This window comes from Grampus griseus (assembly GCF_964374135.1).
Source record: "Grampus griseus genome assembly, chromosome: 3".
NCBI classification, from domain to species: Eukaryota; Metazoa; Chordata; class Mammalia; order Artiodactyla; family Delphinidae; genus Grampus; species Grampus griseus.
This window is the reverse complement of record NC_139019.1, coordinates 52,931,530-52,959,432: the sequence shown is the minus strand read 5'-3', so window position 1 is coordinate 52,959,432 and position 27,903 is coordinate 52,931,530. Positions and strand designations below refer to the sequence as shown.

Sequence of the window (27,903 nt, the reverse complement as noted above, 5' to 3'; positions counted from 1 at the left end):
GAAAGATGAGGGATATTTGCTGAAAGCCAGATCTATCATACAGAAGTTTTTCTAAGACTTTTATCTCACTCTTTTTCCAGAGACTGAAGTCACAGCTCTGAGCATGGATTGAAGCTGAGCTGTAAGAAAATATATACGCAATGGAATATGGAACACAGAACACTCATAAATCCTTTAGAATATCTGTTGAACCTTCGTATTCACGAGAAGCCCTAATCTCCACACAGGACATTTCTGATTGAATGATGCCCTTGCTCTATTCAGCCTAGTCCCCACAAACCTTGTATGCCATCTATGAGGTGGCATTTAGGTGATTCCAGGTGTTCGTCAATAGCATACTTTGTACCAAAGGGTAGATATGGCTGTTTATCGGTGGTCATTGATGAGCCCGCCAAGTACTAGCTGAGGGAGGGGAAATTACCAAACTCAAAAAAAGCTAGTGCTGCCCAAGGTCACAGTATGGAGACTCAATCTTATTTCACACACAAATCAGATCAATTGAAGATGGAAATGCATAATACATTAGACAGTTTCAAACCTTGATAAAAGTAGACCTTGGAATGTGCATTAACAGCAGTTTGCAATAAATAATGTTTCACATTTGAACATTAAATGTGTTGAGGAGAGAAAACAAATAAAAAAAATTATCCAATTGCTTTCCTGAAATATTGATGACAGCACCGTAAAAGTTCAGAGCAGTAAGAAAACTCCAGGAGTTATTTGCTCCTATAACAGTGTCTTTTACCCTATACCTCGCCTCTGCTGCCGCCTCCCTCTAATTCCCAAGTTCCACAGAAGGAATTTTGATTCTTTTAGAAGCTTTTCATCCTAAAGCATATGCAATGTTCATTCCAGACCTGAATCTGGCGATATATACCCTCCTGTCATTTTTTTTTTTTTTGCTAGAGAAAATATGGAACTGCAGACCGCCAACCTAGCAATAATGTACCATGTGATATGAGAGTCACAAACTTGGAAGGAACCTCAAGTAGACATAAAAGTTACTTGGCACTATGTATCAAAATTCATAAACATGTTCACGTCTCTTTGGCCTAGAAATCTCTATTGTGGGAATTTATCCTAAGGAAATAGCTCCAAAAGACAGAAAAAGCTGTATGCTCGGATATGCTCACTGTGGAGTGCTTTCATTCAATAACCCTTTATTAAGTGCCTATTATGTACCAGGCACTAGGCTGGAACAAAGTCTGTTCTTCACGGCATTCACAATCAGCTGGGAATTCAGAGAAGTATACACAGAATTATGACATGTTGGGAAAAATGCTAACGGGCCTGTACAGAAGCACTAGAAACACTAAAATGTGCTGGAATAGGAAGGCAAAGAGTCAAGGAGGACTTTACAAAATCTTAGATAATGCTTTTAAAATTTATTCCCAATGTTATTTTTAAAGACACAGGGAATGTTAAAATGTTTTAAAAATCCCTTTACTATTCTGAAAAAATTTCCTCAATACTTTTTTTTTTTTTTTTTTTTGATACGCAGGCCTCTCACTGTTGTGGCCTCTCCCGTTGCGGAGCACAGGCTCCGGACATGCAGGCTCAGCGGCCATGGCTCACGGGCCCAGCCGCTCCGCGGCATGTGGGATCTTCCCGGACCGGGGCACGAACCCGCGTCCCCTGCATCGGCAGGCGGACTCTCAACCACTGCGCCACCAGGGAAGCCCCTCAATACATTTTTAAAAATAAAAAATAACAAGAAAGCCTAACAGCCCTTAAGAGCTTTTAGAGGCCCTCAATCTTTCTCTCAACCACATGTGGGAGGTGGGGTGTAGCCATCAACTGCTAAGTCCTCACTGGGCACATGCCACCAGTCTATTCCCCGTCTTAGCCTTCTATCACACACCAGGGTGTACCTCATCAAAACTGCGGAAGAACCCTGAGTTCATTTGGCTTAAAACACAAAACAAAATAAGCCCCAAATTTTATCACTCCTGTGAGAACTTTCTCTTTCAAACAGCCCAGGGTCGCTGCAGAAAACTCCTGCTGTAGGAATCAAGAAGGTCCTTTGCTAAAGACAGCATTTCTAATGTGTTATGATTTTTAGTGTATTTAGAAATGAAAACCATTCCACGGTTTGAGGGGCTGTGTTGGGAAACTCTTGAAGAAGTAGAGGTTGGACACACCTACTAATTCATTGGGAGAAATAATTCAAACGAAATTGGACATGCTGCAATCTAAAAAGCAATGACTTTATTTACACTTGGATTAGAGAAAACTCTCTTCCTGTAACATGCACGACACCCAGTGCAAGTCCAGGCACGCTATATCCACATCAGGGCGTGGGAGCCATGGAGGTGCCTCTCTCAGCATGTTCTGGCCTGAGTCACGGCTCAAGGTTTGGCCATACTCCAGAAGTGGGCAGGGGCTTTAGAAGAATCCCTAGAAAAGGCCACCCCAGAACCGCCTTTCTTTAAAGAGTACCTACAGGAAAAGACTGCACTTGAAATAATCCATGGGAACAAGGTGAAACGAACATTTATTGAGTGCCTATAGTTGCGAGGCATTGCCCTAGGCCCCGGTTTGGCAAAGATTTTCTGTAGAGGGCCAGATAGTACAGTACATGTTTTTGGCTTTGCAGGCCAGAGTCTCATGTTACAGCTACTGGATTATACTGTTGTAGTACCAGCAGCCATAGATAATATCTAACTGAACTGGGGTGGCTGAGTTCTAATAAAGCTTTATGTATAAAAACAAGTGATAGGCTGGATTTGGCCTATAGAATGTATCTTGTCTATCCCTGATCTAAATGTTTTACAATTTATCTTATTTAAGGCACAAAAAAAGATCTGTTGGCTATTCTTCCTACTTAAAGATGAGGAAACCAAGTATTAGAGGTAAGTTTACCTGCCGAAATCACACGTCTAGTTTGTCACAGAGTCAGAATTCCAACCAAGGTCTCCCTGCCCCAAAGTCTGAACTCTTTCTACTATAGGAACAGGGTCTGTTAGGATAAATACAGATAAGGAAGAACAGCCAATGTGAAGGAAAGAGAAAAAAAAGTCAAGTCTAAATCCTTTCTTTCATTTAACATTAACCAATCTATGTCCGACTATGACAGCAAAAATGCTGGTAAACAGAGTTACAGGTAAAACATTCCTCCCAAGAGAAGCTTCTGGAATATTCAGTACTGAACTCCTTCATAACCATAAGGGAAAAGGAAGCAAATTCTGTATTATAATGTGTCAGATTATGGCAAAGCTATAAGGCAGTCACACTCCTAGAATTCCAAACCGTCCTGAGAGGATTTTGTAAAATAACCTCACTGATATTCACATATTCAGTAATTCATTCATTCCATGCCCAGACAGCACACTTTATAAGTGCTTAAAGAAAGGACATGGTACTTGGTACTTCAGGAACTTTGAGTTGGAGGCAACACACAGCTCTAAATAGTTAATTACCTGTTGATATCAATTGCCACTGAGTATAGGGGTGATGCACACAGCTCAAATCAAGAGAAAACAGGCAATAAATATGAGTGTGCTTCTCCTCCTGGTTGAACCTTACTCAAGGTTCTCCCTCCTTTTATTCCCCTTGAGAAATGAAAGATTCTGTTTCTAACACCATTGTCCTAATTTGGAACCTGGAGACCAGGTTCCAAGTTGCTTACTAGCTTGAAACTTTGGTACCTAAGCATCAACTTCCTCATCTTACAATGAGGGGGGTTGACTAGATGTTTCTGAAGCCTCTTCCAAGTTAAGGCTTCTATGAGTCAGTTTCTTAAAATATGATTCTGTAATGTCCAACTTAAAACAAAGGACCCCGGATGAAACTTAGATGTCCAGATATTTTAATCCATGACATAGGGTTTTTACATCCTTTGAGTAAGAAACAGTTTCCATTTCTAAAACCACCTCCCTTAAAAAGCAGAAAGTGTCACTTAGAGAGTTGCACAATTTAGTTCTGAAAATTAAATGATGATTTTCCCCAAAGGACAGAGGGGAAAGGAAAATGTGGAGCAGATGGATTCATTGTTCCCCTATGGAGAAAAAATATTTCTACACCTTGCAAAAATATATTAATTGGCCTGCCATCTGGCAAGCCTGCTCACACACATAAGAGATAAAGTTTAGATCTTGAGGTTTAACATTTAAGCCTGTGGGGAGATGTTAATTGGAATCTGAGTTAGCAGGAATATTTTTAAAGGGAACATTTCAAAAGAGATCTGAATATAGGGGGAAAAAAACAGAACCTAAAATGTGAGACCATCCAAGGTGACATCACAGGTGTCCATGGCCTCACTCCCACTCTGCACACCAGTGAGCCGGTGTGGACATTCCCACAGTTAGGTGAAGCTGTGCATTAGCAGGGCAGCTTTCACAGCATGATTCTGAATGCTTTCCCACAACTTTACAAACAACCCCCCACCCATACCTTCTTGTACATTACAAATATTTTTCAAAATTTCTGGAAATCTTACCATTGTAAAGGTGGGTGTTTAAAAGAACCTCTTTAAGGGAAAAAGAAAACTCATCAAACAGGAGGTTCAATAAAATATGAGTTTTGTGGTGTGTACATGCACATGTGTGTGCACACATATGCCCAGAAAAAAACACGTGGAAGGATAACCCCATATTTTTCATAGTGGTTATATCTGAGCACTAGAATTTGGGGTGCTTTTTTTTAAGGGCTGTTCATATTTTCTCCATTCTTTGTCTTAGGCATAAGTTTAAAATTTTCTTCTCAAAGCTATATACATTCGACTGAAATTAAAATATAATGAAAATCATGAAAAGACATGATAACTTATTTTACAAAGCAAATGAAGTATCTTGACTTTATCTTTTGTAAAATGCATGTGTTGGTCTGTCTTCACTTGCACTGAAAAACTCCATGCTTCCTTCTGGATCTCTATATTTTCCAACAACCATAAGCAATGTCTTAAATTACACGGCTTCCAAGTCTTCCACCTCATGGCTCTGTTTCCTTCCCCAATAAACAACCCCAAATTATTTATAACCATTTCCTGCTAGTAGAATTTGTTTATCTGGTTTCTTAAAACTTCTTCACCTATGTAGCATCAAAGGGGCTATTATACAGCAAGACTGGACCACGCAATTTAGGTAGTTTAAGCTTCTCTTTCGAGTATCTCATTCTGATGCCTTTTCCTGGTACCTACTTGACATTACCAACCATGTAATCAAACTATGTGTTAACCATCTTCCTCATCAAAATGATTTTTTAAAAGGATGACACAATGTAACACCGTATCCTGGCTGGCATCCTGGAATAGGAAAAGGACACTGGGGCACAACTAGGCAAAACATAATAAAATATGGAGCTAATTTTTAAAAGGCAGGGGGTGGACAAGGGAGAGCAAAACAAAACATCTTATTCTAATCCTTTATTAGCATTATCAAACAATCAAAAAGTACCTAAAACTTTCTAAGGTTTCTAAGTTTCTTAAGTTTCTAAAACTTTCTATAACCTAATTGTGGTGATAATTTGTCAAAATTCACAGAACTGCTCACTTATAAAGGATATGTAATATCCTTTACATACAAGGATACATACATATGTATGTAAACTGTATCTTCATAAACCATGTCAAAAACAAAACAAAACAAAGCACATCTAGCTGCCTGGACTTTTTCTAGAGTGAGTAAATTAAAGTGGTAAACCCTGTGTCAGTACGAATCTGGATTAGTGGCCGTGAAAAACACCTTCTTCAATATTTAAAAAAGAGCACCTGAAGGAAAGACTTTTTTTACTCCATCCTTAGTAAGGAGCAGCCATTTCTCAAAAGCAGCTCACATACTGCACCACTGAGAGCTAAGACATGGCCAGTGAAGGATTTTTGTGGTTTAGAGAATCCTGGATGCAATGTTTACGCCTTTTGCATGTTGTAGATTGTTCATATTTTATTCTCATACAATTGTTTTAAGCATAGCAAAGCAGTTTTAGTTCTCTGAATACCATGATCTTCACAGAGTCTTAAATACTTAAATATGTATTTAAGTCTCATCAAACATCTCTCTGAAAATGTAGTTAGCATTAGCATATTTGTAGTTAGTATTAGCACATTCAAGAGAAATTACTGTCGTTTTAAAACGTGAAGAAGAAGCCTGTAAGCAATTCAGCTCTAAAATCCCAACAGCTCTTTCCTGACATTCACACTGTACTGCCATGTAAGATGCAAGAACTTTTGTCCCTTCTATGAAATGAGCTATATGCTCTCCTACAAGATCAGCAAGGATTTTGAGATGAGTGCATAATAAATACACTCACGTGAATGCGCAGGATTTCATAATACGTAGAGAGAAATCTCAGCAAAATAAGCACGGGTGCAGTGTAGTGTTATTTATTCAAAAGGCCTGTAAGATAGCAGCTATTCAGAGCTACACCATAAGTGAAACCTCAATTTCAAAAGCACAAGCCCACTCAAACACCATTATAAACTGTGATACTTTACTGATGGGGAAATTACAGGAGAATACATATACAATTTCCACTAATGGGAAAGAGAATCAGCAGGTGGCATTTTAAAACAAAGTAAAACCTACGTCTGTTTTTCACTCTCTTCCCTCAGACAGCAGGTGGCATTTCTATAGCAGAGATCAAGATTATCAGCGCTCAATGTTCCACAAATACCTTTGAATTGCCAGGAGGCTGCTGTGTGATAAAAATTAAGTGACTAAAATCTTACTTTAAAAATATTATTTTTAATAATTAGAATGTTGTTGGAGCTGTATTTCCTTTGGAGGTAGGGCAGTGCAGTTACATCTTTATCTGGATTTACCATGTACTACTGGTAATTTGGGGACAATTAATTAACTTCTCTAAGCCTCAATTTTTTCATCTGTATAACAGGTATTACATATACCATTAAATGAGACAACATACACCAAACGACCTCAACAGATATTCTTCCTCTCCCTCCTGCTGTGCTGATGTTGGTAGATCTCCTACTGGTTATTACACGTTACCGTAATTATCTGTCAGCATCACTGTCTAACCCCACTAGATTGAGCTACTTGAACAAAAGGACCATGTCATATATATCTTTGTTTCCCAGGTGATAATCATAGACCTGGTCACATAAAAGGTACTCAATAAATATGTGGTACACAAATGAATAAATAAGGCAATGCGATAAATCCACAGGCTTTGCCCACAGAAGTCAGACAGAGTCAAACTAGGTTATTAGGTTATCAGGTTTCAGAAGGCGATTCAGCCTCATCCACGAGCCACAAAGCAGGAAGCAGGATCACACAAAGATACATAACTCATAAACAAGCCCCTCCAAGTATCTTTTAATGTAATCAACTTCCCATGTTTCAGAGGTTAATCCCTCTTGGCTTCTGGTTTCTCTATTTTTTGGCCCAGTTTATAAACATTTGCCTTCTCTTTAGTGCTTTTAAGGCAGCCAAAGACAAGGAATTGAAAGAGAAGCTGCATGGCCTTCAGGACTGGGGGCTGCCCCCTCTCAATCCAATCCCTAATACATCTCATGACTAGAAGGCAAAAACAAAACAAAGCAAAGCAAACCAAAATCATTCCAGTCTAGCATGCCTTAACATAGAGTTTAAGATATATATACACACCTGGAACTTCCCAACAAAATCCATAAATGTTGGGCCATGAATCCCCTCCAAACATGTTAGTTTCTTATTAAATAGATTTGAAATCAAACCTGTTAAGTGGCTGAAGGAGCAGCTACAAGCCACTGCTTGTGGGACACACCTAAAAGAATGGAAGGTTTGAAAAGCGAAGCTTGTTTCCTCGGCTCCAGGCTGGGCATTTCACTTACATGGGAACTAGAAAACTGGCTTAAAATGAGAACTATAATCTTTCTGGAACAATAGGTCATGACGAGCTTCCTTAATGCCAAAATAAGTGTTCAGAAGTGACTTCTGCTAACTGAAAGAAAGTGTAAAGGGCATATATATTTACTCTGGCTTGAATACAACATTTCTGAATATGTCTATCAGTGCCAAGAGTCAGAACACTTTTCTTTATGGATTTCAAACCTGGGACCCATTAAATGGAGTGTTTGTGTTCCTCCTGAGGAATGCCATCAGAAAGTTGCATCATATTAATATCTAACCAGTGCAAGTATTTGTACCTTTTGATCCCAAGATCACCCTAGGTCTTACATAAAAAGGTAGAATAATTTTAAGGTTAAGTCTCAGAAGGTAAAATAAACCACAATTTCTCTTGTTTAAAGAGTTGTTTTTTTTTTTTAAAGAAGCCATCAAATGATAAGTAATCAATAACAATTTCAGAGAAAATTGAAGTCTGCCTGCCAAGAGGGCATCTTGGCAGTAGCGATGCTGGTAAAAATGACATCAAAATCACTAAGATCCAAGAACTGCACTGAAGGAAGCAGAGCTCTGATCTTGAGCCTGGATTCCTATGTTAAGGAGGCTTATAGAAACCACTATTGATTTTTCACCTTAAAAATCCTAGCTTTCGGGCTTCCCTGGTGGTGCAGTGGTTGAGAGTCCGTCTGCCGATGCAGGGGACATGGGTTCATGCAGCGGTCCGGGAAGATCCCACATGCCGCGGAGCGGTTGGGCCCGTGAGCCATGGCCACTGAGCCTGCGCTCCGCAATGGGAGAGGCCACAACAGTGAGAGGCCCGCGTACCGTAAAAAAAAAAAAAAAAAAAAAAATCCTAGTTTTCCATGGCTAACTTATCTAAAATTGACAGGAGTCATCTATTGAGAAAGAACGGTACATACAAAGTTCACAGGTCATATAGTAAAAATGAGGTAACTTTTATTCCTTATTAATTCTGTGGTCCAAACATCTAACCCCAGATATCAAATCCTAAAACATACAGGAAATTATAATTCGTAAACATACTGGCTCATTTTGCAGAATCCTCATCAACAACTATGACCTAAAGCACCCCTGAACTATCCCATACTCTACCTGTCCCACCATGGCCATTTGAATCAAAAATTAAAAATTCCTTTGCTTGGGGACCTATCGTTTATGGAAAATGCAAATTCACAGTCATCCATTCAACCTGCCAAGTCAGGTGAGTGTGCCTATCAGCTGTCTTACCACCTGTCTGCCCTTTGGAGCAGTTAAGCAAGGGTAGGCTAATTTTACAGTGAACTATTTTTTGGATTCGCAAGTAATCTGTGTTTATATACGTGGGTCTAGAATGCAGAATACCAAGAGGATAAAATTAACCTTTACCTAGAAAAATAAACTATCTGACGTGGCTTCTATATCTCCAATGCTCAGTGTCTGACGTAGGTAATCTACTGGGAAAAGTCTTCAATTTTTGTATCAGAACTCTTGACATTAGCCAAGTGAAAGTAATATTTGTACAGGAGTTATATCTCAAGTTCCAAGATCAACAAGCCACTCCAGATCAGACTTAAGAAATAACATTACATAATAGTCACTTAATGGCAATTGTTTTACAGTGACAAAGGTTTCATTTACCGTATTTCCTAGAGTGCTTTATTCAGCTAGCAGCTTTTCCCATGACAAACATACTTTTTCCCCTTAACCCCTTCATCTACCTGTAAAAGTAAAACATTTAATAACTATAATTTCTAATTAAAAGATACCCATCATATAGCACTTTAAAAGATAGGAATGTTAAAGGGACATCGGTGATTTTTACGCAAGCCACAGGTTCAGTGATATTCTTCAGATCTAGTGGTTAAGAAATCTGGCAGTGGCTAGATGATGTAATAGTGACTCTCAAGAGAGATGTCGTAAGGTCCAAGTCAGGGTCCTGAGACATCACATGCAGTGTAATGTTTAAAATTAGACAGAATAAAGCACGGCAAGAACAGCTTCAGCAAACACTCACAGGGCAAAATGGGCCTGGTGGATCCATCAGTTTTCCTCCCTTTCTGATTCTACTACGCTAGGAGACTTCACCAAGTTTCACCCGTTCCTCATTCCCTCCACCCAGATGATTCACTCAGAACCTAAAACATTATCTCCAAAAGCTATATGAATTTCCATGTCAGGTTAGAAAGTTTCCAAAGACATGGAGCTCCATATATATATAGATAGATAGATAGATAGAGATATATAGAGAGAGATATATATATGGATTTTGCCTGCAATTAGTTTCCCAAGAAACCCCAAACTGTAACAAAATCAGAATCACTGATAAATGTAAATTCCAAAGTCAGCAGATTGTAGAAAGTCCCCAGGTTCTATAATAAAGCAAGTGATGGAGGAGCTTAAGATAAGATAAACATTAATGACTGTCTATTCTTTTTACCAATCTACTTTACCTTCAAATGCTGATCAAAGCCTAAATCCTCTGCTTGGGCCTTTTTTCTTTAAAACAAAACAACATGATGTTTCAGTTTGATATTGCTATAATTACCTCTCTAACAAACATATCCAATAACGATTAGTGTAGCTAAAACTCCCACTGGTCTTCTCATGCTATTAATAAGATTTAAGGTCAATATTTTCAGAATTTAAAGCCAAGTTCACAAGGGAACTTTCCTAACTACCAAGATAGAGGACAGAAAATAAAGTATCAGAACAAGTATTAATAACCACATGAACTTTTTATTTAGAGATATTCCTCTAGTTACAAAATGTGCCACAGGTCACAAAAACCAAGTGTGCTGCTCAATCGATATCCAAGGCTTCTACCAACAGAGGTTGACTTTGCTTTTAATAAATAGTTTTACACACACCCTGTGCCTACTTTCATCCAGGTAGCCCCAGGACCATTTTATTATCTTGGATCTCCTATTAACTTTCAAAGGGATTACTCAGTTACCGTGATGTCACTCCCAAATGACTAGGTTACACGTAGTGAAGACAGCTCAGATTAAAAATAGCTTTGTGCGGGCTTACTCACACTGAGAGCTGGGTGTGCTGGAGAGTGAGACAGGGGTTCAGAGCCTCTAGTCCTGAGCTCCCTGGGAAACCGGCCTATTTCCATCTCAACCTACACAAGGAGGACTCTCCCAAAGTCTTCCGAATAAAGCCCTACCCCAAGCCTTCTCCTCCATGAGCTGTCTCCACACAGGGGAGATTTCTCAACCCCAGCGACTGTCAGTTTTTAGCCCAGAAGGCAGATGGATGGTCTCTATCTTGAGGCTTACGATTCCCCTATTTTAAAAGTATCACTTGGGCTTCTGATAACAGGATACATGCGTAAAGAGAAGCAAACTGAGCCATAAAAACATATAACGTTCACCCCCCTCACTGTGAACTTACTGACACACATATACCCCTTCCAGTGTCGACCAGGTAGAGCAACGAATAGCCCATGCGTCCCCAGGGAGCATATGCTCCCCATTCTAAAGCTTGGTTTTTAATGGACTTCTTTTGAAATCTACTTTTTAAGGTCTCACACATTTTTCTCTCTCATTCCTTTCCTCCTCCCTCTTTCTGCTTCTCTCTCCCCTCACAAAAGACCTACAAATTCAGGGGCAAAACAAATGATCTGTCAGCTCCTGTTGTAAACCTCCCACTAGAAGCTTGAAGCAATATTTCTGAGATGTGCTTATTCCGGCTCACATCCTTTGTGTCTGGCCAGCCTAAAGACCCGGAGAACACGCTGCTCCGGTGTGGGGCAGCCAGGCTCTGCACACAAGTCACTCAGAGAGCTGCTGGGAGCTCCTAACCTGGGGTCTCCACGTTCTCCTCTCCCTCAGGGGTCTCCCTTATTAGGCTGGGGGAGGGGTGCAGGAGTGAGAGCCTTAGGCACCAGTGCCGATGTCAGAGCTAACTAGAGACAAGATGGGAGGATGACAAGAGGAGAGGACGGAAGGGCGAGCCCCGCAGTGATGGGCAGGCCTGTCCCACCTGCGGAAAATGCAGTCCAGAGCATGAAGACAGAAAGATGAAAGGAAGCAGTTACGAAACAGGCCTGGGCAAAGCAAGGAGTGGGAGGAAAACGGGTGCAAAGACTCGGGGAGGGGCAGAGCCTGCAGGTCAGGTGTAGAGAGGATGAGAGCATGGATGTGAGCACCAGGTTTCCGCCACTTGTGGAATAGGCTTGAGGGGCGGGGCGGACAGCGTACCCTCCCTCCATCTGTACTTGGCTCAGATTCAGGCTCAGGCAGAGTCAACGAGGGGGCAGGTAGGGGCTAGAGACCCTCAGCAGAGCAGCTCCAACTGTAAACATGTCAGAAAGCAGATACTCAGGAGGCTGGGGAAAGAACTTGAGCTTCCAGAGGGGAGGGGAAAGGAAGCTGTCATTGCCTGTCTGGGTGATGAAGCGGACAATAAAGTGAGCAACACTGAGTAAGGGGATATGATTCAGGGAGGAGGGCTGACGGGCCAGCTGCGAATGTGCAGAGGCTGGTACACAAGGATGTGTGGCTGCTGTGCCTAGCTACCCACAGAGGGAGGGGTGCCACCCATGGTCTCCAATGCCTCGCTTACTTCACTCCTGCTTTCCTGGCTCCTCCCGCCGCCCTGAGCCCACCCCTCTGCTGCCGGGGTTCACGCTGAAGTCACCAGGACTCCCCAGTCGTCAGACACAACGCACACCACGGTTCATCTCCGTGGAGCGGTAGTTGATCATTCTGTCGGGATCTCTGTGAGAACACTCTGCCAGCTTCCTTCCCTCTTACGGGACTCTCCTCCACGTCTCCCTTCCAGTTCCTATCTGCATCTCTGCCCACTCCTTAAATGGGGCATCTTTAGCTCTCCCACAGATTAATCTAACATATTTCTCATGGTCCTAATGAGGACTCCCAAGCCTCTTATCTCTGGTCCAGCCTCCTTGAGTGCCCTGGACCTACCGTCCAACTGCCTGCCTTGAGGCTCGCTCTTTCTTGCCGCAGAGCCTTGGCTGTTCCCAGATGCCTGCTCCCAAGGTCTTCCCGCCGAGGGCTCTTTCTCATCCTTTAGATCTCTTGAATATTACCTCTTCAAAGACCTTCCCCGACCACACGATCTAAAGCAGTCCCCGCACTGTCACTCTCTCTTCTCAGCTCTTGCTTACAGCCTTCAGAACACAGTGACCACCACTTGACTTATTTAGATGTTGGTTTATTTGTGAGGCCCAAGCATTCTGTCTGGTTTACCTCTATATCCCTGGCCCAGCACAGGACACTGGTGCTGTACCAGCTGAATGAAGGAATGGAAGCTCCACGGTACTCAGCACACAACAGGTGCTCAATAAATGTGGATGAAGGAGCCTCTGGGGACACAAGGGGCGAGTACAAGTACTTGTGTCTTATATGTACAGGTGATTCTCCATTTCCCTGGTTCCCCAAGTAAAAACCCCCAGGGCCATTGTGGTATCTTTCTTCATCCCTCAGAGCCAATACCTCATCACCTTCTCCCAATTTTATATCCTTAATATCTCTCAAGGCGTAATCTCACCACATTCTTTGCTCAGGCCTGCAAAACCCTTTAGAAAGGCTACCGCAATAACTTATTCATTGGTTTCGAGGTCCCACCCTCTCTTCTCAGACCTAAACTCCCCAAGTGCTGCTAGACATGTCTCTCTCCCACTGGATAAAGGCCAAGCTCCCACAAATACCAAGTGTCTCAACGCTCCTCCTCAGTCATTATCCACTACTCATCCCCTTGTTGTAATGACAGTAACCGTATTAATAGTTGGAGTTCATTAAGGCTTTTCGATGTGAGTCATTGCATTAAGCAGTTTATACAAATGAACATATTTTAATCTTTATACCAATTCTATGAGACAAGTAATTTACTTGTCCCTACTTTATAGACAGAGCAACTGAAGTCCAAAGAAGGTAACTTACTCAGTATACAATATCACAGAGTTAAGATTTGAACTCAGGTAAACTGGCTTCAGATCAACCCTCTTAATCATTGTGCTCTGTTATGTAGCCTCTTTAAACTTTATGCTTCAGCAGTACCGAGTTATGCTTCTGGTTCTTTATGCTCCAGCAATACTGAGCTATGTATAATCCCTTGAACTCTGCTGTTGCCAAGGCCTCCATGCCTTCGTACACACCATTTCTTTCACTTCCTGGGAAGGCCTTGTCTTCCTGTCTGATAAATACCAATGTACCCTTCAAAACCTCCCCAAGGTTTTCTATCTGGTGCATCTCCCGGCTCCTTTGTACCTGGTAAATACTTCCTGATTGCCCTGGTTTGCAATGATTCATCTGCATGTCTTCACTGAAGGCATGCCTATGGCTTTCAGCTTTGGGTAACAGTGCCCAGGCAAACAACAGATGCTCAATAAACGTGGATTTAACTGGGCTTTCTGTAAAAGGGGTAAGCACGGGTTAACCAATATCTAACATGCCAAGGCAGGAGAGAAGCATATTCCATGCTTTTTAAAGACATATATTCATGCTCAAAACAAAAGAAAAACTCACCAAACACTACAGATGTTTCTGAAGAGAAGATGCAGTGTGCATAAAAATTCAACGCCTTCTGACAACTACAGCAGTTAAAGATCCCTGAATGTACCTGCTGTTCATTGTAACTGCTGAGTAATGTGAATTTAGCAAAAAACAAAGCAAAACCAAAATAACCTTTTATCCCAAGGTTCTCAGAAAAATACATCTGGAACCTTTCTCAAAGTGATGAACTGAGTCACAAACTACCCAATGGCCTGGGTAGGATTGTACTGACTTAGGTGTCACTGAGGTTTGGACATTATCACTTAAGCCCTAAGAAAACATGACAGATTTCTGACCACTGAGGTTAAAAATCAAGCATCTTCTAGAGTCTCTAGACTTCAACGAAACTAAAAGCGCACTTCAGAACTAAGCAGCAACATTTCTAAATCAATGGTAGGCCTTTCTTCACAGTGAGACATAGAGGAGACATAAGTCAAAGAGAAGTCGGATCCCTTCTGCCTCGAAATTTGTAATCCAACGGGAAAGGAAAAGATGTTACAAACAAATAGTAACAAAAAGCAGGCAAACTAATTCCCATCCTGCCTTGCAAGAGGATCCTGAAGTGAACGGAGAATCCGCAGGTCTATGAAACTCACAGCCTCTAAAACATGCGATTCTTACTTCAGTTTAAAACAACACATTTTCGTTTAAATACCCTGTTCATTCAGCCTAGATTTTTGTCCCTCAGAGCAGCAGGTGAATGGCTGTATTGAGACTACCTTGAGGAAATGAAGGAGGGGGAGAGGTAGGCCAAGCCCATCATAAAAAAGGAACCATTACCAATGGAAATGTGAGCTTTACAGCAAAACATCGGACAAAGTCAGTGTGCCTCCAGACAACCCAGTGTCTGCCGCAGTCCAAGCAAAAAGGAATGAAGGCAACAACACGATCATCGTTGGGACGCAGCACAAGTCAGCCAGGCTTTCGGTGCATCAGGACCTGTTCAAGAGTCTAGGCCTGAGAGTCAGTCTGTAGGTGCCTTTCCCCAAGAACTCAGGGAGTTATGGGCCCATGCAGGGCTTTGAGTTGGAAGAGAAACCTTAAAAGTGTTCCCATGAGAGGGCAAACCAAAAAACCAGAGCCATGCTAACCTGGCAAGGCAGATGCGATGCAGCAAAAACCCAAAGTCCTCTGTGTTGGCAATTTCTACCATGATACAGATTTAAGGGAAGAGTCTGAAACCATTCAGCCTCTCTTTTGTCTAAGTGGTACCAAACATCCTATCCCTAGGAGCTCCAAGATGCTCACTCACAGGCTCAAAGCTGGATTTTACTCTTTGACAGACGCAAGAAGCTGATATAAAGAAAAGGTTATGATGAAGTCCTCTGGATTACAATGTAATCAGAACAAGTAGCTGGGATAAAATACGCAAAATGAATGATCTGTCGAACAAAGTCAGCAAATGTGCAGAGAAGCAGCCAGGCTTGGGCAGGAGAGCTGTTCCAAGGGCCCAGGCACGTCCAGCTGAGGATGAGGGCAGGGCACCCTCACCTGGACAGTGGGCACACCCTCACCTGGACAGTGGGCACAGCCTCAGGGAAGCTGGCAAAAGGATCGGGCTACTTGGGAAAGGAGAGGTCCTTTTAAAAGGGCAGATTTAGGGAAACTGATCAGTGCTGTAAGAAACAGGGTTAATGTGGCACTTAGAGGAGGAAAAGGATGTAGAGCAGTTAAGGGAGGTCACAGAAGGGGAAGAGTCCTACTATAAGCATACACTTCATGTCCTTACGAAAGGACGCAGAGCCAGAACTGATCACCGTATAATAAGAGAAAGCAATGGCCACGTACACTGACCCGGAGAGAGGGACACCTGCCCGTCACCTTCCTGAAGCTACCTAATACATAGAAGGCAGTTCCAGCCCTGTGAGACCTGTAAGTAGATGTATCTAGAGATGATCTTCAGGATACATATTTCCAAACTCCATGAATCTAGGAAATCCCAAATAACAAACAGGCTGTGACAACCTCTACTCTGAGATGGGAGGGAAGAAATTCCACCTCCCTCTCTGTATCACTAAACTGAAGATACGGGCCCATGACTTGGGGAATGGACACAGCCCTCCCACACCCTCATTTGGTTGGGAGGAATCCAAGTTCCTTCAGAACCTAGGCTCTCTGCCAGTGTGAGCTGTCTAAAATGGAGTGCTCTGGGCTGGATAGATACTGTCCAAAGGTCACGGTCAGACCAGCCTGAGAATTTTTTATGGATTTGATTCAATAATAGTATCAAACAGGTAGGTGCGGGGAAGAAAGATTCCAGATGCTTTTCGGTTTCAGACACACGGGTGTGATGCCAGAGCAGACTTATCTTCCCAAGAAGTGGTTCTAGGTGACAGTAGCAGCTGCATCACCGCCAGGGCTACGTCACTCAGACATATTTAAGGGCTCCTGACAAAGAAGTTATAGGATTTACTGCCATGAGGAGTAGGGACCTGGTTCAGGAACAGTAAGTATCTCTTCAACTGATTCGTTGTTTGGGGGGTTTGGTGCACGGATGACACAGCCTGTTAAAAAATGACCAATACCAAAAGAGTGTCTCTGAACATTATAGCAGAAAAGCACAGCCACCTTATTTAAAAGACACAACTTTAGAATCATATGGTTTAGTGGGACTAATATTGTTCAAGTTGCATTAAAAGGTAAGTATAACTTAAAAATTGACGCAATCATGCTCTCTCTCTCTCTCTCTGAGACACATACACACGAACACACACACACGTTTGTTTGTGTATGTATAAACAGCATGTGTCAGGGTATTCCAGGACGCTTCTGAAAATTAAGAAATACCATGAGAAATGTCAAATGCAAACACTACTAAGTTTTCCAAAGTATTATGTATTTGCACTTATGCTACAAAAAGTTACTGGTATAACCAAACAGAATGAACCATCTTCCTGTGTTCTTTAAACACTGGAGCATAGAGATGACTCTACCAATCTGATAGCCAAGCATCCTGTTTATTTGACTGCATGCACCTTTGCCCTCGTGCATGTTCACGTGTATGTTCAGGGCGAGTTTTGAAGAAAAACAAAGAATCTATATTTACACAACTCAAAGGGTGTGCCCCTCTAAAACCAAAATCATGCCACCTGTCTGTGCTGGACACAAATGTGGAGAGAGAAGAAACACCTGCTTTAAAATCATTTTCTCTCACCCAAGTGTCAGCAACTAACTCTCAACTGTCTTTCACTTGTGGCATGAGCTTCACCTTGATTTTAAAATCTTTCTTCTTTTCACCTGTTCTAACAAATACATGTTACAAAATGAAAAGGCCAGTCTACTTTTAGAAATAAATGTCAGCAAATCAATTTTTAAAAATGCAAAGTTATGCAGACGTTTCTCTTTAAGCAGACAATATGAAACAGACAAGCTTGAGCTATCTTTGAATCGTACATTTGCATCGTATAAAGGTTAAATATTTCATAGAGGGAAGCATCTGAAAGGCTCTACACAGAGTAACAGAAGCTCCACCGCCTGAGTGAATGAAACGGATAAATGATCAGATCAAAGAGAGGGAAAAAGTATCTCCTCCCCCTTCCCTTCTCTCCCCACCACTCACAACTCGAGGTCTGACTCTCCACATTTCTGAAGAACTCCGAAAAGCACATTCATCAGCGTGACCCAGGAAAACCACAGAGGAGGCAACACCTGAACCAGGGCCCCCCAGCAGAGTATAAACTTTTCAAACTGTAACCCAATCAACAAAACCCCAGTTGCTAAGGGGGCCCAGGCAGCCGGGCAGCCTCCTAAGCCAAAGCATTCATTCCCTCTCCAGGCTAAAAGGACCCCCAAGTTTTTTACCTTTGTGTTCGCCGAAGCCTGTTCCCACTCCTCAAATGAGGCATAGTAAAGTTTGAGAGCACAGTCCAAAAATTTGGGTCAGACATATCCATTTCTTTCTCGCTTCAATTCACTGTAGGTTCAAGGCCATAAGACCAAAACGGAGGGAGGAGGGGGAAAAAAAAAGACAAAAAAGATCCCAATTATCTACTCACTGCCTCCAGAGGAAACGTGCTGCGAACTGTGATCTCAAGAACAACTTGGAGCGTGAGTGAGAAGTACCCGTCCTAGCCTTTAATCAACACACAGCTATTTCTCCAAGGTTCAGGAAACTTGTTTCCTCCTGGGTTTGCCCTCTCCTGGTCAGCCTTGGCCAGCTATAAACAGTAATTACAAGAGTTGGGCCGTGCGTTCGGCTCAAAATGTTGTCTGTGTGTGATTCAGTCCAAGGTACTTTGTCATCTGTTTGGCAGATACCATTTGCAGCTCCTGCGGGGGGGGTGGGGATGGGCAGGGGAGAGGACTAGTTTAAGTCTTTGGTTCCGGGAGGCTGGCGCTTATCAGCAAAACCATTCAACATCCGAACATGCCCAGTGCTGAGCTTCCTCTCGGTATCTACATACAAGGAAAGGAATGTAAATGGAAAAAGCTCCTCTTCTTCGCCCCTCCTCGAAAAACGGAAACTTAAAAGCACTTATAGAAAGCTGGCCTGTTGGCGGACTCCAGCCGGACACCTTTGTGCAGCCTCAGCGGGAAGGGGCCAGGCGGCGGGACCGGTCCCCACCGCAGACACTCCCCATAGGAGCGAGGCCTCATGGGAAAGGGAGCAGACGGGACCGGTGCGTGAGCCCAGGAGGACTGGGACACCCTAGCATCTCCCGCCGCCGCGCCCCCAGCGCGGAGCCCCTGGTGGATCGGTCCCTCCAAAGAAATTAAACCCAGCGCGATCCGGAACCCGGTGGAGTGCATAGCGCACACCTGGAGGCTGATGCGTGATTCACTGAAGACTGGATCACCAGGAAAACACTCCAAGAAAGTCAGTAATGGCTCTGCCGAGGGACGCTGTTTGTCGTGTAGGAAAAGCACGCCGAGGGAATGCCACACTCACCTAAAACCTCAGTAAACTTTATTTTTGAGTTTACATCCATTTGATGAATTGCTACAGCGCACACCTGTCTGGCTTCACCCTATCTAGGGACTGGTCAACCACTACCTGTGAAGATACGACCTGGCACTTAGTTAACCAATGCTAGAATCATTTTCCTGCCATGAGTGTTAAGACTTTGAAAGGAAGGAATGAAGGGGAGGTTGAACCAATGTTACAGTTATTCATTTTGAAGAAAACCACAGGATTCCAATAACTCCCCAAACCCACCAATGCTTATGATTAAGTATATAAAGAAAACACTAGAATTTAAATTAGCTACTTTAATCTGGTGTAATATGTCAAGAGATAATAAATTTTAAAAAAATGTTTAATCAAAAATAACGTTTTAAAAATGGTTTAGTTCAATCAGTAAATACTGGGAACAAACTTGCTTATAGAAAGATAAGGGTGAGGAAAAAGGGGATGGGGGTCAGCTGAGAAGGGATGGGGCTAAACAAAGAACAGGAGTCTACTTTGAGATGCTCTTTAATCCTGGGGACCCCCAGAAATATTTTCACCCCAAGCACTCTAAGAATTTCTGATGGGCCTCCTCAGATCCTTGAAATCTACAAAGGCAGACAAAGAAGACAATATTTTCTCAATTTTACACGGCAAAATACACTTCACCAGATACTTAGGGACTTGGTCCAATATTTTTTGCCCCATACTAAGCCATGTCTTCTCTTAAAAAAATGCTTTTAAATATCCAAAAAAGTGTTTTTTAAAGGCTGACACAAAGATAGTACCATACTCCAGAGCAGAGCTTCCCAACCCCTGCACTGTTGACATTTTAGGCTGGATGATTTTTTTGTTTGGAGGACTGTCTTGTGCATTGCAGGACGTTTAGCAGCCTCCATGATCACTCCCCAATAGATGCCAGTTGTGATCGTCAATAATGTCTACAGACATTGCCAAATGTTCCTTGGGGGGTGCAGAATTGCTCCTGGTTGAGAACCACCACTCTAGATAAAGGCCTTCTCTGAGATAGGTAGTATAGAGCATTGCTTAAGAGCAAGAATCTTGGGTTTGAATTCTGCATCCAACACTTACTGTGACCTTAATCAAGTCACCTAATGTCTGCCCATTTTCCCTCTTTTTATGGGGTCCATGATAGGACCAACCTCTAAGAGGTTCACACACATAAATGAGATGACATACATAAAGCCCTTCATGCAGCGTCTAGAGCACAACGCACATAAATGTTGGCAATATGCAGAAGCTAAGAGAACACCATGCAGAGAGATGCAAGACTGGAGCAGAGGGCATCCTACACCATACTCTCTACTTTCATGGCACTCTGAAGATGCCTCTACAGGGGTGCTGGTCACACTGTATTACAACTGACTGTCTACTGCTGCCTTTCCTGTTAGTCTATGAGCTTCCTCAAGGCTAAAGTCATGTTTTATTGATCTCTGTACTTCTACAAGCTGACAGTTCCTGATTTATGTAAGCATTCAAGACATGTTTTTTCAATGCAGATACTTCAGATGCTCAGGTATCTATTCTTTCTTTCAAGATGCCCTGAAATTTATCTGTTTTAGCAGGTCAATTGAGTTTCTCAAAGAATCCTGAATTTTTAAGAATCCCAGGAGGATATTTTTAAACTCTAAAGACTTTCTCTTATTGATTCATTTTTATCTATATTCTGTAACTGGAAACAGAAGTGTTAGGCTAACATTCTTCGGGTCTTAACATGGCTTTAAGAAATGTCACAACCAAATCCAGGGGAAACTCTCTTTGAATCCTACCCCCTACCCCATCCCCAAAGATAAGCCCAGGGAAAAATTTTTGTGCTCACTCTTTAGGTATCCAGATAATTACATATCAGAGGCTGCTCAGAGCAGAACAATGAAGCTGGTGAAAGGGGACTTGAAAGTGTGCTATATAAACTGTGGTTCAAGGAACTCTGGTGAATGTGGAAAAGAAAAGATTTAGGGAACAAGCAACAGCTGTCCTTGAATACTGAAATAACTACCATGTGGAAGGACCTTCAAATGCAAAGATGAAAAAGGCTGAAACAACAAGGAAGGACTTTCTGTGTGGGTGTTTGAGGAGAGTTAAACTGTAGTGATACAGTGGGTGAGAGTCAAGTTCTGGATGATTGAACTCTGGGGCAACTCTGCACCACCAACTCTCATATCCTCCATGGTCCTTCCAGAAAAGCCTACATATGTGGGCAACACCCATAAAAATGATAGCAATAAAATGGATAAATCAATAAAACATTAATTTCTTCTCTTGACTGAATAATACATATTTTGGCCTGTGGGCAGCAGATGTCATAACTCTCTCCACCCTGTGCATTTTGGGGAATCCACCGTGCAGATTCTCAAGGTGCTGGGTAAAGACCTGAGTATTTTAAACTACTTTAATGTTTACTTTAAACATTTAATGTTTCCTTTAATGTTTTTTGCACTTCAAAGGCTTCAAGAATTCGGGTTGTATCCAAAATGAAAAATAAAAATTGGTAAAGTGAGTGAAGAACCGGAAATGAATTAGTTAATATAGTGAAAGTGGCTGATATATTCCCACACTTCTTTAAGAGTAGGAGTAGGTGTGACACTGAAGTGTAACTTGTCTTCTAACCTGTTTGACTTGATTTGGGAACTTATGATTCAGAAGGTAATGCAGTCAGCAAATACAAGAATTAAAATTGTCAGAACTGCTGACATTTTTCTACAGACAAAATAATTATATGAGCAGAAACTAAAGCATATTTTAGTTGCAAATGCAGTAAAACTCTGGCTACGGAACTACGAAGGAATTGAGATTATTGGAAATTCTTAAGACTACAGCCGATCTAGGTCATTATACAAATATCCAGTCAGATTTTCTACTTATTGCACAACTAAGCCTATACAGCAGTGGACAAGTTTTGTGATCCAGAATGCTCATTCATTTAATCAGGTTGATATTATCAGTCATTATTTTTATGAGAAAGGTGAATGAGATTGAAAAATAAGCTTGTCAAGCTCCTGAAATGCCAGCTTAAGATGAGGTAAGTATTTAATGAAGGGTCAAATTCTTCACTGTTAACCCCTCTCCTACATATACAAGATTCCAGGTTCTTTTCACTGACTTGAATTCTCCTGTCTATGTTCCATCCGCTGACCCATGCTTATTCAGTAGGGTTTCCTTCACCCTACACAGAACAGCATTAAGGTTAATATCCCTGGAGCCTCGCCTTGAACTTAGACACTATAGGAGATTAAGTCTTCTAGTGTAAGCATGAGGCCCGGGAAGCTGTCAGCTCCCTGCACTGACACGCTTGCCATGAGGCCGTGTCCAATGAAAAGATACGAGGGCAAGTGGAGTTAATACTGAGTTTCAAAATGTATTCTGATCATGGCCTGGTCTGGGGATTCTGCTATAAATTTACTTTGATCTCTGTCCACTCTTGTCATCAGAGTACCCAGAAGTGACTACATCCCCAAGGCTGTCCATACCTACAAGTGTACTTTGGTCATCTTCTAAATGCTGTCTTGAGAGTTTTGCGTATAGGAGTGTGAAGAGCACGTTGCCCGTTCTGAATGAGCAATGCTTGTAATCGCTGTATACCTTAAGAAATAAAGCTTAAAAGCTGGGCTAGAAATGTAAAGAAAGTTGCATCAATGGGAACGGGTTGTAAGAAAGCTCTTCTAGAATTACTAAGCAAATTTTTTTGCTTACATTGCTAAAATGTGAAGGAAGATAAAAAAAGATCAATGAAAATTAACTTGTAGGGATAGATCTGAATGCTGAAAAGCTAAGAGATGGATAATAAGTAGGGTTACATCGTGCTGGGCATATTAAAAAAACATTTTTAAACAATATCATAGGGCAAGAGAGATTCAGATTTCTAAAGGGAATAGATAAAACAAAGGAAACCAAATAAAACTGATTTCTCTTTCCTGATAGGTTAGGTAGAGAAGTACATAATCCACAAGGGCAGGTTGAAGGACAAGGTCCGAGAGGGGAAAGGACAGACTAAATACGAGCCAGAATGGGAAGAGAATGTGATATTTTCCTCAGGTGTTCCCTGGATCCCAGGAGAATCGGAGGCTCAGAAAATGTAGCAAATAACCAACAACTTCACAAAATTAAAGAGGAGAGAACAGATAGACATGGGAAATGAAGCACTTTTCTCCCAAATTAGCGACTCCTTGATTTGTACAAAAGATAAGTAGATTAGAACATATGATGGTGCCATTTGCAGCGAAACGGATGCACCTAGAGATTGTCATACTGAGTGAAGTCAAACAGAGAAAGACAAACATATGATTATCGCTATATGTGGAATCTAAAAACATGGTACAAATGAACCTATTTACAAAACAGAAATAGAGTCCCAGATGTAGAAAATAAACTTACGGTTACCAAGGGGGAAAAGGGAGGGAGGGATAAACTGAGCGATTGGGACTGACATATACACACTGCTATATATAAAACAGATAACTGTATAGCACAGGGAACTCTACTCAATACTCTGTAATGACCTACATGGGAATAGAATCTAAAAAAGAGTGGATATATGTATATGTATAACCGATTCACTTTGCTGTACAGCAGAAACTAACACAACATTGTAAATCAACTGTACTCCAATAAAAATTAATTTAAAAGAAAAAGATATGCATGGTGGCAGCCCAGCTCACAGGACCAGGGAGGGTTTCAGAATCACTGATTGTAAGCATATTACCCTAGCACTCTGTCTACCCTATCACTGACTCTCAAGCAGGGTCCTGGGAGAAGCCCCATAGCCTAATCTCCCCTGGGAGAGGGGTTAGGCTGCTAGAAAATGTGTCATACTTACAGGGCTGGAGGGGGTCATCCTGCAGGAAGGAGACTCCTGGGTGAGAAACAGAGAAGAGTGTGTCTCTCCGTTCAAAATCAGCCGTCTGCAAGAGCCATCAATAAACCAAGCAGAGCACTGGCCTCCAACAGAGCTCAGCAATCCAATTACGGAGCAGAGAGCAATGCTGCGAGACCAACGCCAACATCTGACAAATAGGAAGGCTAACTTCGAGACTGCTTTAAGACCACACTTCCTTGCCACTTACTGTAGACAGCCTTCCTATGAGCCTCCTTCCCCCTACTGGGTTAGGTATCCCTCTATTGAGCTCTGCAACTGAGAGCTCCTGCATGAAAAGTGTTCCCCCACCATATCAGAATCTGTGTGTTTGCAGATCACTCCCCCTTAGAGTAAGAGCTCCGTGAGGGCAGGGGCTGTATCTCCATCTTTTAATCCTCAATACACCATTAGGATGAACGTGAAGACAAGGGATAAAGGGAGGAAGAATTTGCTCAGGGTTAGAAAGATACTTGAAAGCAAGTATTTTTAAGACGGACCCCTTACCTGTTTTAAAAAGCCCTTTCTGTCTATTCCTCTTGGAATTTCATGAGCCCATACCATTATTCATATACACTGTACCTGTTAGACAGGTCTACTGCCTCAGATTTCAAAATCTCAGAAAAGAGACCACACACATGTAGCTGTGTATCCGTAGACACATGTAAATATGTGTCTAACTAGTTTGTATGAAATGCAAAATGCTTTTTGAGTAACAGTGAACCTCAGACACTAATCATTACATTAGACTCTCAATCTGGAATTAACTTCAAGGACATGGTGTTTCTTGATCCAGAAGCTTGGTCTAAGGTACATCATTTCTCATCCAGCTCCTGAGCATGAATTACAGTGCAATTATAAGAAGTGTCAATTAAGTGGGTCAGTGTGGTTATATTTAGCCCTTTAGTAGCTGACACTAAGACCTTTCTGTAATATAAGATTAAGGTTAATTTATCAGTTCTTCTTTTCTTGAATATTTTTCCAGGTCAGGCATCTACAGTTATTGAAAATTATCCCATTAAAATAAGAGGTAAAAATTTCCATTGAAGTACCACATAGGGAACATATACAGACAGAGGTAGAAACCATGTGCTTCTGCAGAAATCAGAATTTTATTCCATTCTTAAAGTTGACTCAGATTATTCCACAAATCAGAGGATAATGTGTCAGCGAAGACACAAAATTTTTTAGCCAAGGACTTCTCAAGCAAGTTTCAATCATTGGATTTATTAATTTATATCATTTTTATAACAACAAAAATTTTTTTCTGAATGTTAACCTTTCATTTTGTTTCAATTTAGGTGTGTTTAAACTTTTTTTATTTTTTTACCTCTTTATTGGAGGATAATTGCTTTATTATGTTGCGTTAGTTTCTGCTGTACAACAAAGTGAACCAGCTATATGTATACATACATCCCCATATCCCCTCCTTCTTGCGTCTCCCTCCCACCCTTCCTATCCCACCCCTCTAGATGGACACAAAGCACCGAGCTGATCTCCCTGTGCTATGCGACTGCTTCCCACTAGCTATCTATTTTACATTTGGTAGTGTATATATGTCCATGCCACTCTATCACTTCGTCCCGGCTTCCTCTTCCCCCCCAGTGTCCTCAAGTTCGTTCTCAGTACCCTTTTTTTAGATTCCTTATATATGCATTAGCATACGTTATTTGAACAACAAAATTTTTAAAGAAATATTAACTCATAGGAGAATAAATATGATGTTAATCATAAAAAGTGATCATATTTTCACTTTTCATAAATCATAGAAATGCAATTAAAACATCAATCAGATATTTTTTACCTGTTTAACTGGCAAAGACTAAATAAAAGGTAATACTCAATGCTGGTGAGAGCACAAGGAGATAAATACGCTTTACCAACTTTCTGGAAAGTAATCTGGAGAATGAAAACACACACACTACACATATGTACATGCATATAGACGTATGTGTACATATACACAGATATTTACATATAAATGTCTATGTGTGCATATATACATATAAATAATATACACACACATATATATTTGAACTAAGTCCGCATTCTAGAAATTATACAAATCTAATTGAGTAAATGCACAAAAATCTATGCATATGAAAATTAATTAGAATTCCTTGTAATAGTATAACATTGGGAAAAACCAAAAGGTACAAGACAAGGGCAACTGTTAATAAATATTGAACAGCCATAAAATGAAATATTATAAAACCAATAAAGACCATTGTGGTAGAAAGAGTAATGCATTCCAAACATACGAGGTTCTAATTCCTTGAACCTGTAAATATGTTACCTTAATAGGAATTTTGCGGATGTGATTAAATTAAGGATATCGCAACAAGGAGATTATCCTATATTATCCAGGTGGGCCCTAAATGTAATCATAAGTGTCTTATAAGAGGGAGGCAGAAGGAGATTTGATTATAGAAGAATGTAATATGACACTGAAGCAAGAGGCCTTGCTGATGGTTTTGAAGATGGAGGAAAGATCTAGAGTGAAAGAATACAAGGAATGCAGCTCTAGTAACTGGAAAAGGCAAGGAAACACATTCTACCTAGTGTTTCTAGAGGGACCTCAGCCCTGCTGACACCATGATTTCAGCCTAGTGAAAAGGACTTTAGACCCTACAGAACTATTAGAGAATAAATATATGTTGTTCTAAGCCACTTCGTTTGTTGGTATTTGTTACAGTAGCCATAGGAAACTAAAACAATGCTTTTTAAAAATATGTAATAAGTGGTAAATGCTCCTGAAATATTTTTTTTAAAAAAAGGAAAAAATGGAGTTCTATGATCTAAATTATTTACAATGTCATAAGTATGAATGTACATGAATAAAAGAGATGGAAGTAAAGAAAGCATTTTTAGTGGACATTTATGAGTATGGGATTCTGGTGATTTTATTCCTCTTTATACTTTTTAATAATAACTCTATATTATTTTTAATTAGGAAGAATCCCTTAGTTTCCATTTGACAGTCTTATCAGGACCTGAAAGTTCAAGTGCCTGAGAACTTACGAATACTTAGAAGCGTTTACAAACTTAAGACACACACCTTAACCCCAAAATTTGATAAAATTTGATCGCTGTCTTTTGACAACCAAAATTAATGCATTATGTAAAAGCTCTACAAGCCTTAGAAATATATACTAAAATTGCTTTAAAAAAGAAGTCTTCTCTACTCTCGGGAATTTTATAAATAAAAATGAAAAATATCTCTTTTCCAGACATAAAACCTTACCTGTCTATGGCAACTGGGCAAATGGGTATTTGCAAAGCTGGCTGGGCTATGAATCCATACTGAGCTTTGTTTTCGGTTGAATATATATGTTATTAGTTGCAGATTGGTCAGGCTGTGCATTTTATGTGATCAGTTTTGAATTCCAGACCTGCTTCCCTCCACTGAGCCACAGATGAAAGCTGTCTTCTTTCATTGCTCAGAAAAATTATATACTCTTTAAAGCAAGCTCAGTTTTAATATTAGTCAAATATGGGTGCAGTAAAAAGTGATGCTCTTAATTTCCAAGAAACATATTAGCTATAATTTGGGATCCCCTCCCCCCAGCACATAGAAACATTACTCTATATGAGGCTAGATAATTCAGATTTTACTGCCTTTACTTAGCTAGACTCTGAGGACTGAAAGGCTGCGACCAAGTTTCTGGTACCAACCATGGAAATATTCTTTGAACCAATGTATTGTCATACATGTCATAGAAGACAACCATATTAATCTTCAAAGGGATCAACAAACTTTCAAATATAAGTTATTCCAGTCAATAAGAGCTACAACAATAGCCAATCATGTCATCCATTATAGTGATAGATGGGAGACAGATGAAC

General features: G+C 41.0%; 1 protein-coding gene across 4 annotated transcripts in view; it reads right to left on the bottom strand.

Annotated features, from left to right (window-relative positions):
- MAST4 (microtubule associated serine/threonine kinase family member 4) overlaps positions 1-27,903 on the bottom strand; it is a gene marked incomplete at its 5' end in the record, with an annotated part of 565,267 nt that overhangs the window by 140,231 nt on the left and 397,133 nt on the right. For 2 of the 4 annotated variants that reach the window (XM_082651133.1, XM_082651134.1), the window contains one exon: positions 18,104-18,346. The exons of the other annotated variants lie outside the window; for them this stretch is intronic. In XM_082651133.1, coding sequence (XP_082507259.1) covers positions 18,104-18,195 — 92 coding nt within the window. Of the gene's footprint in view, positions 1-18,103; positions 18,347-27,903 lie in introns of those variants that run through there. 4 annotated transcript variants of the gene reach the window in all.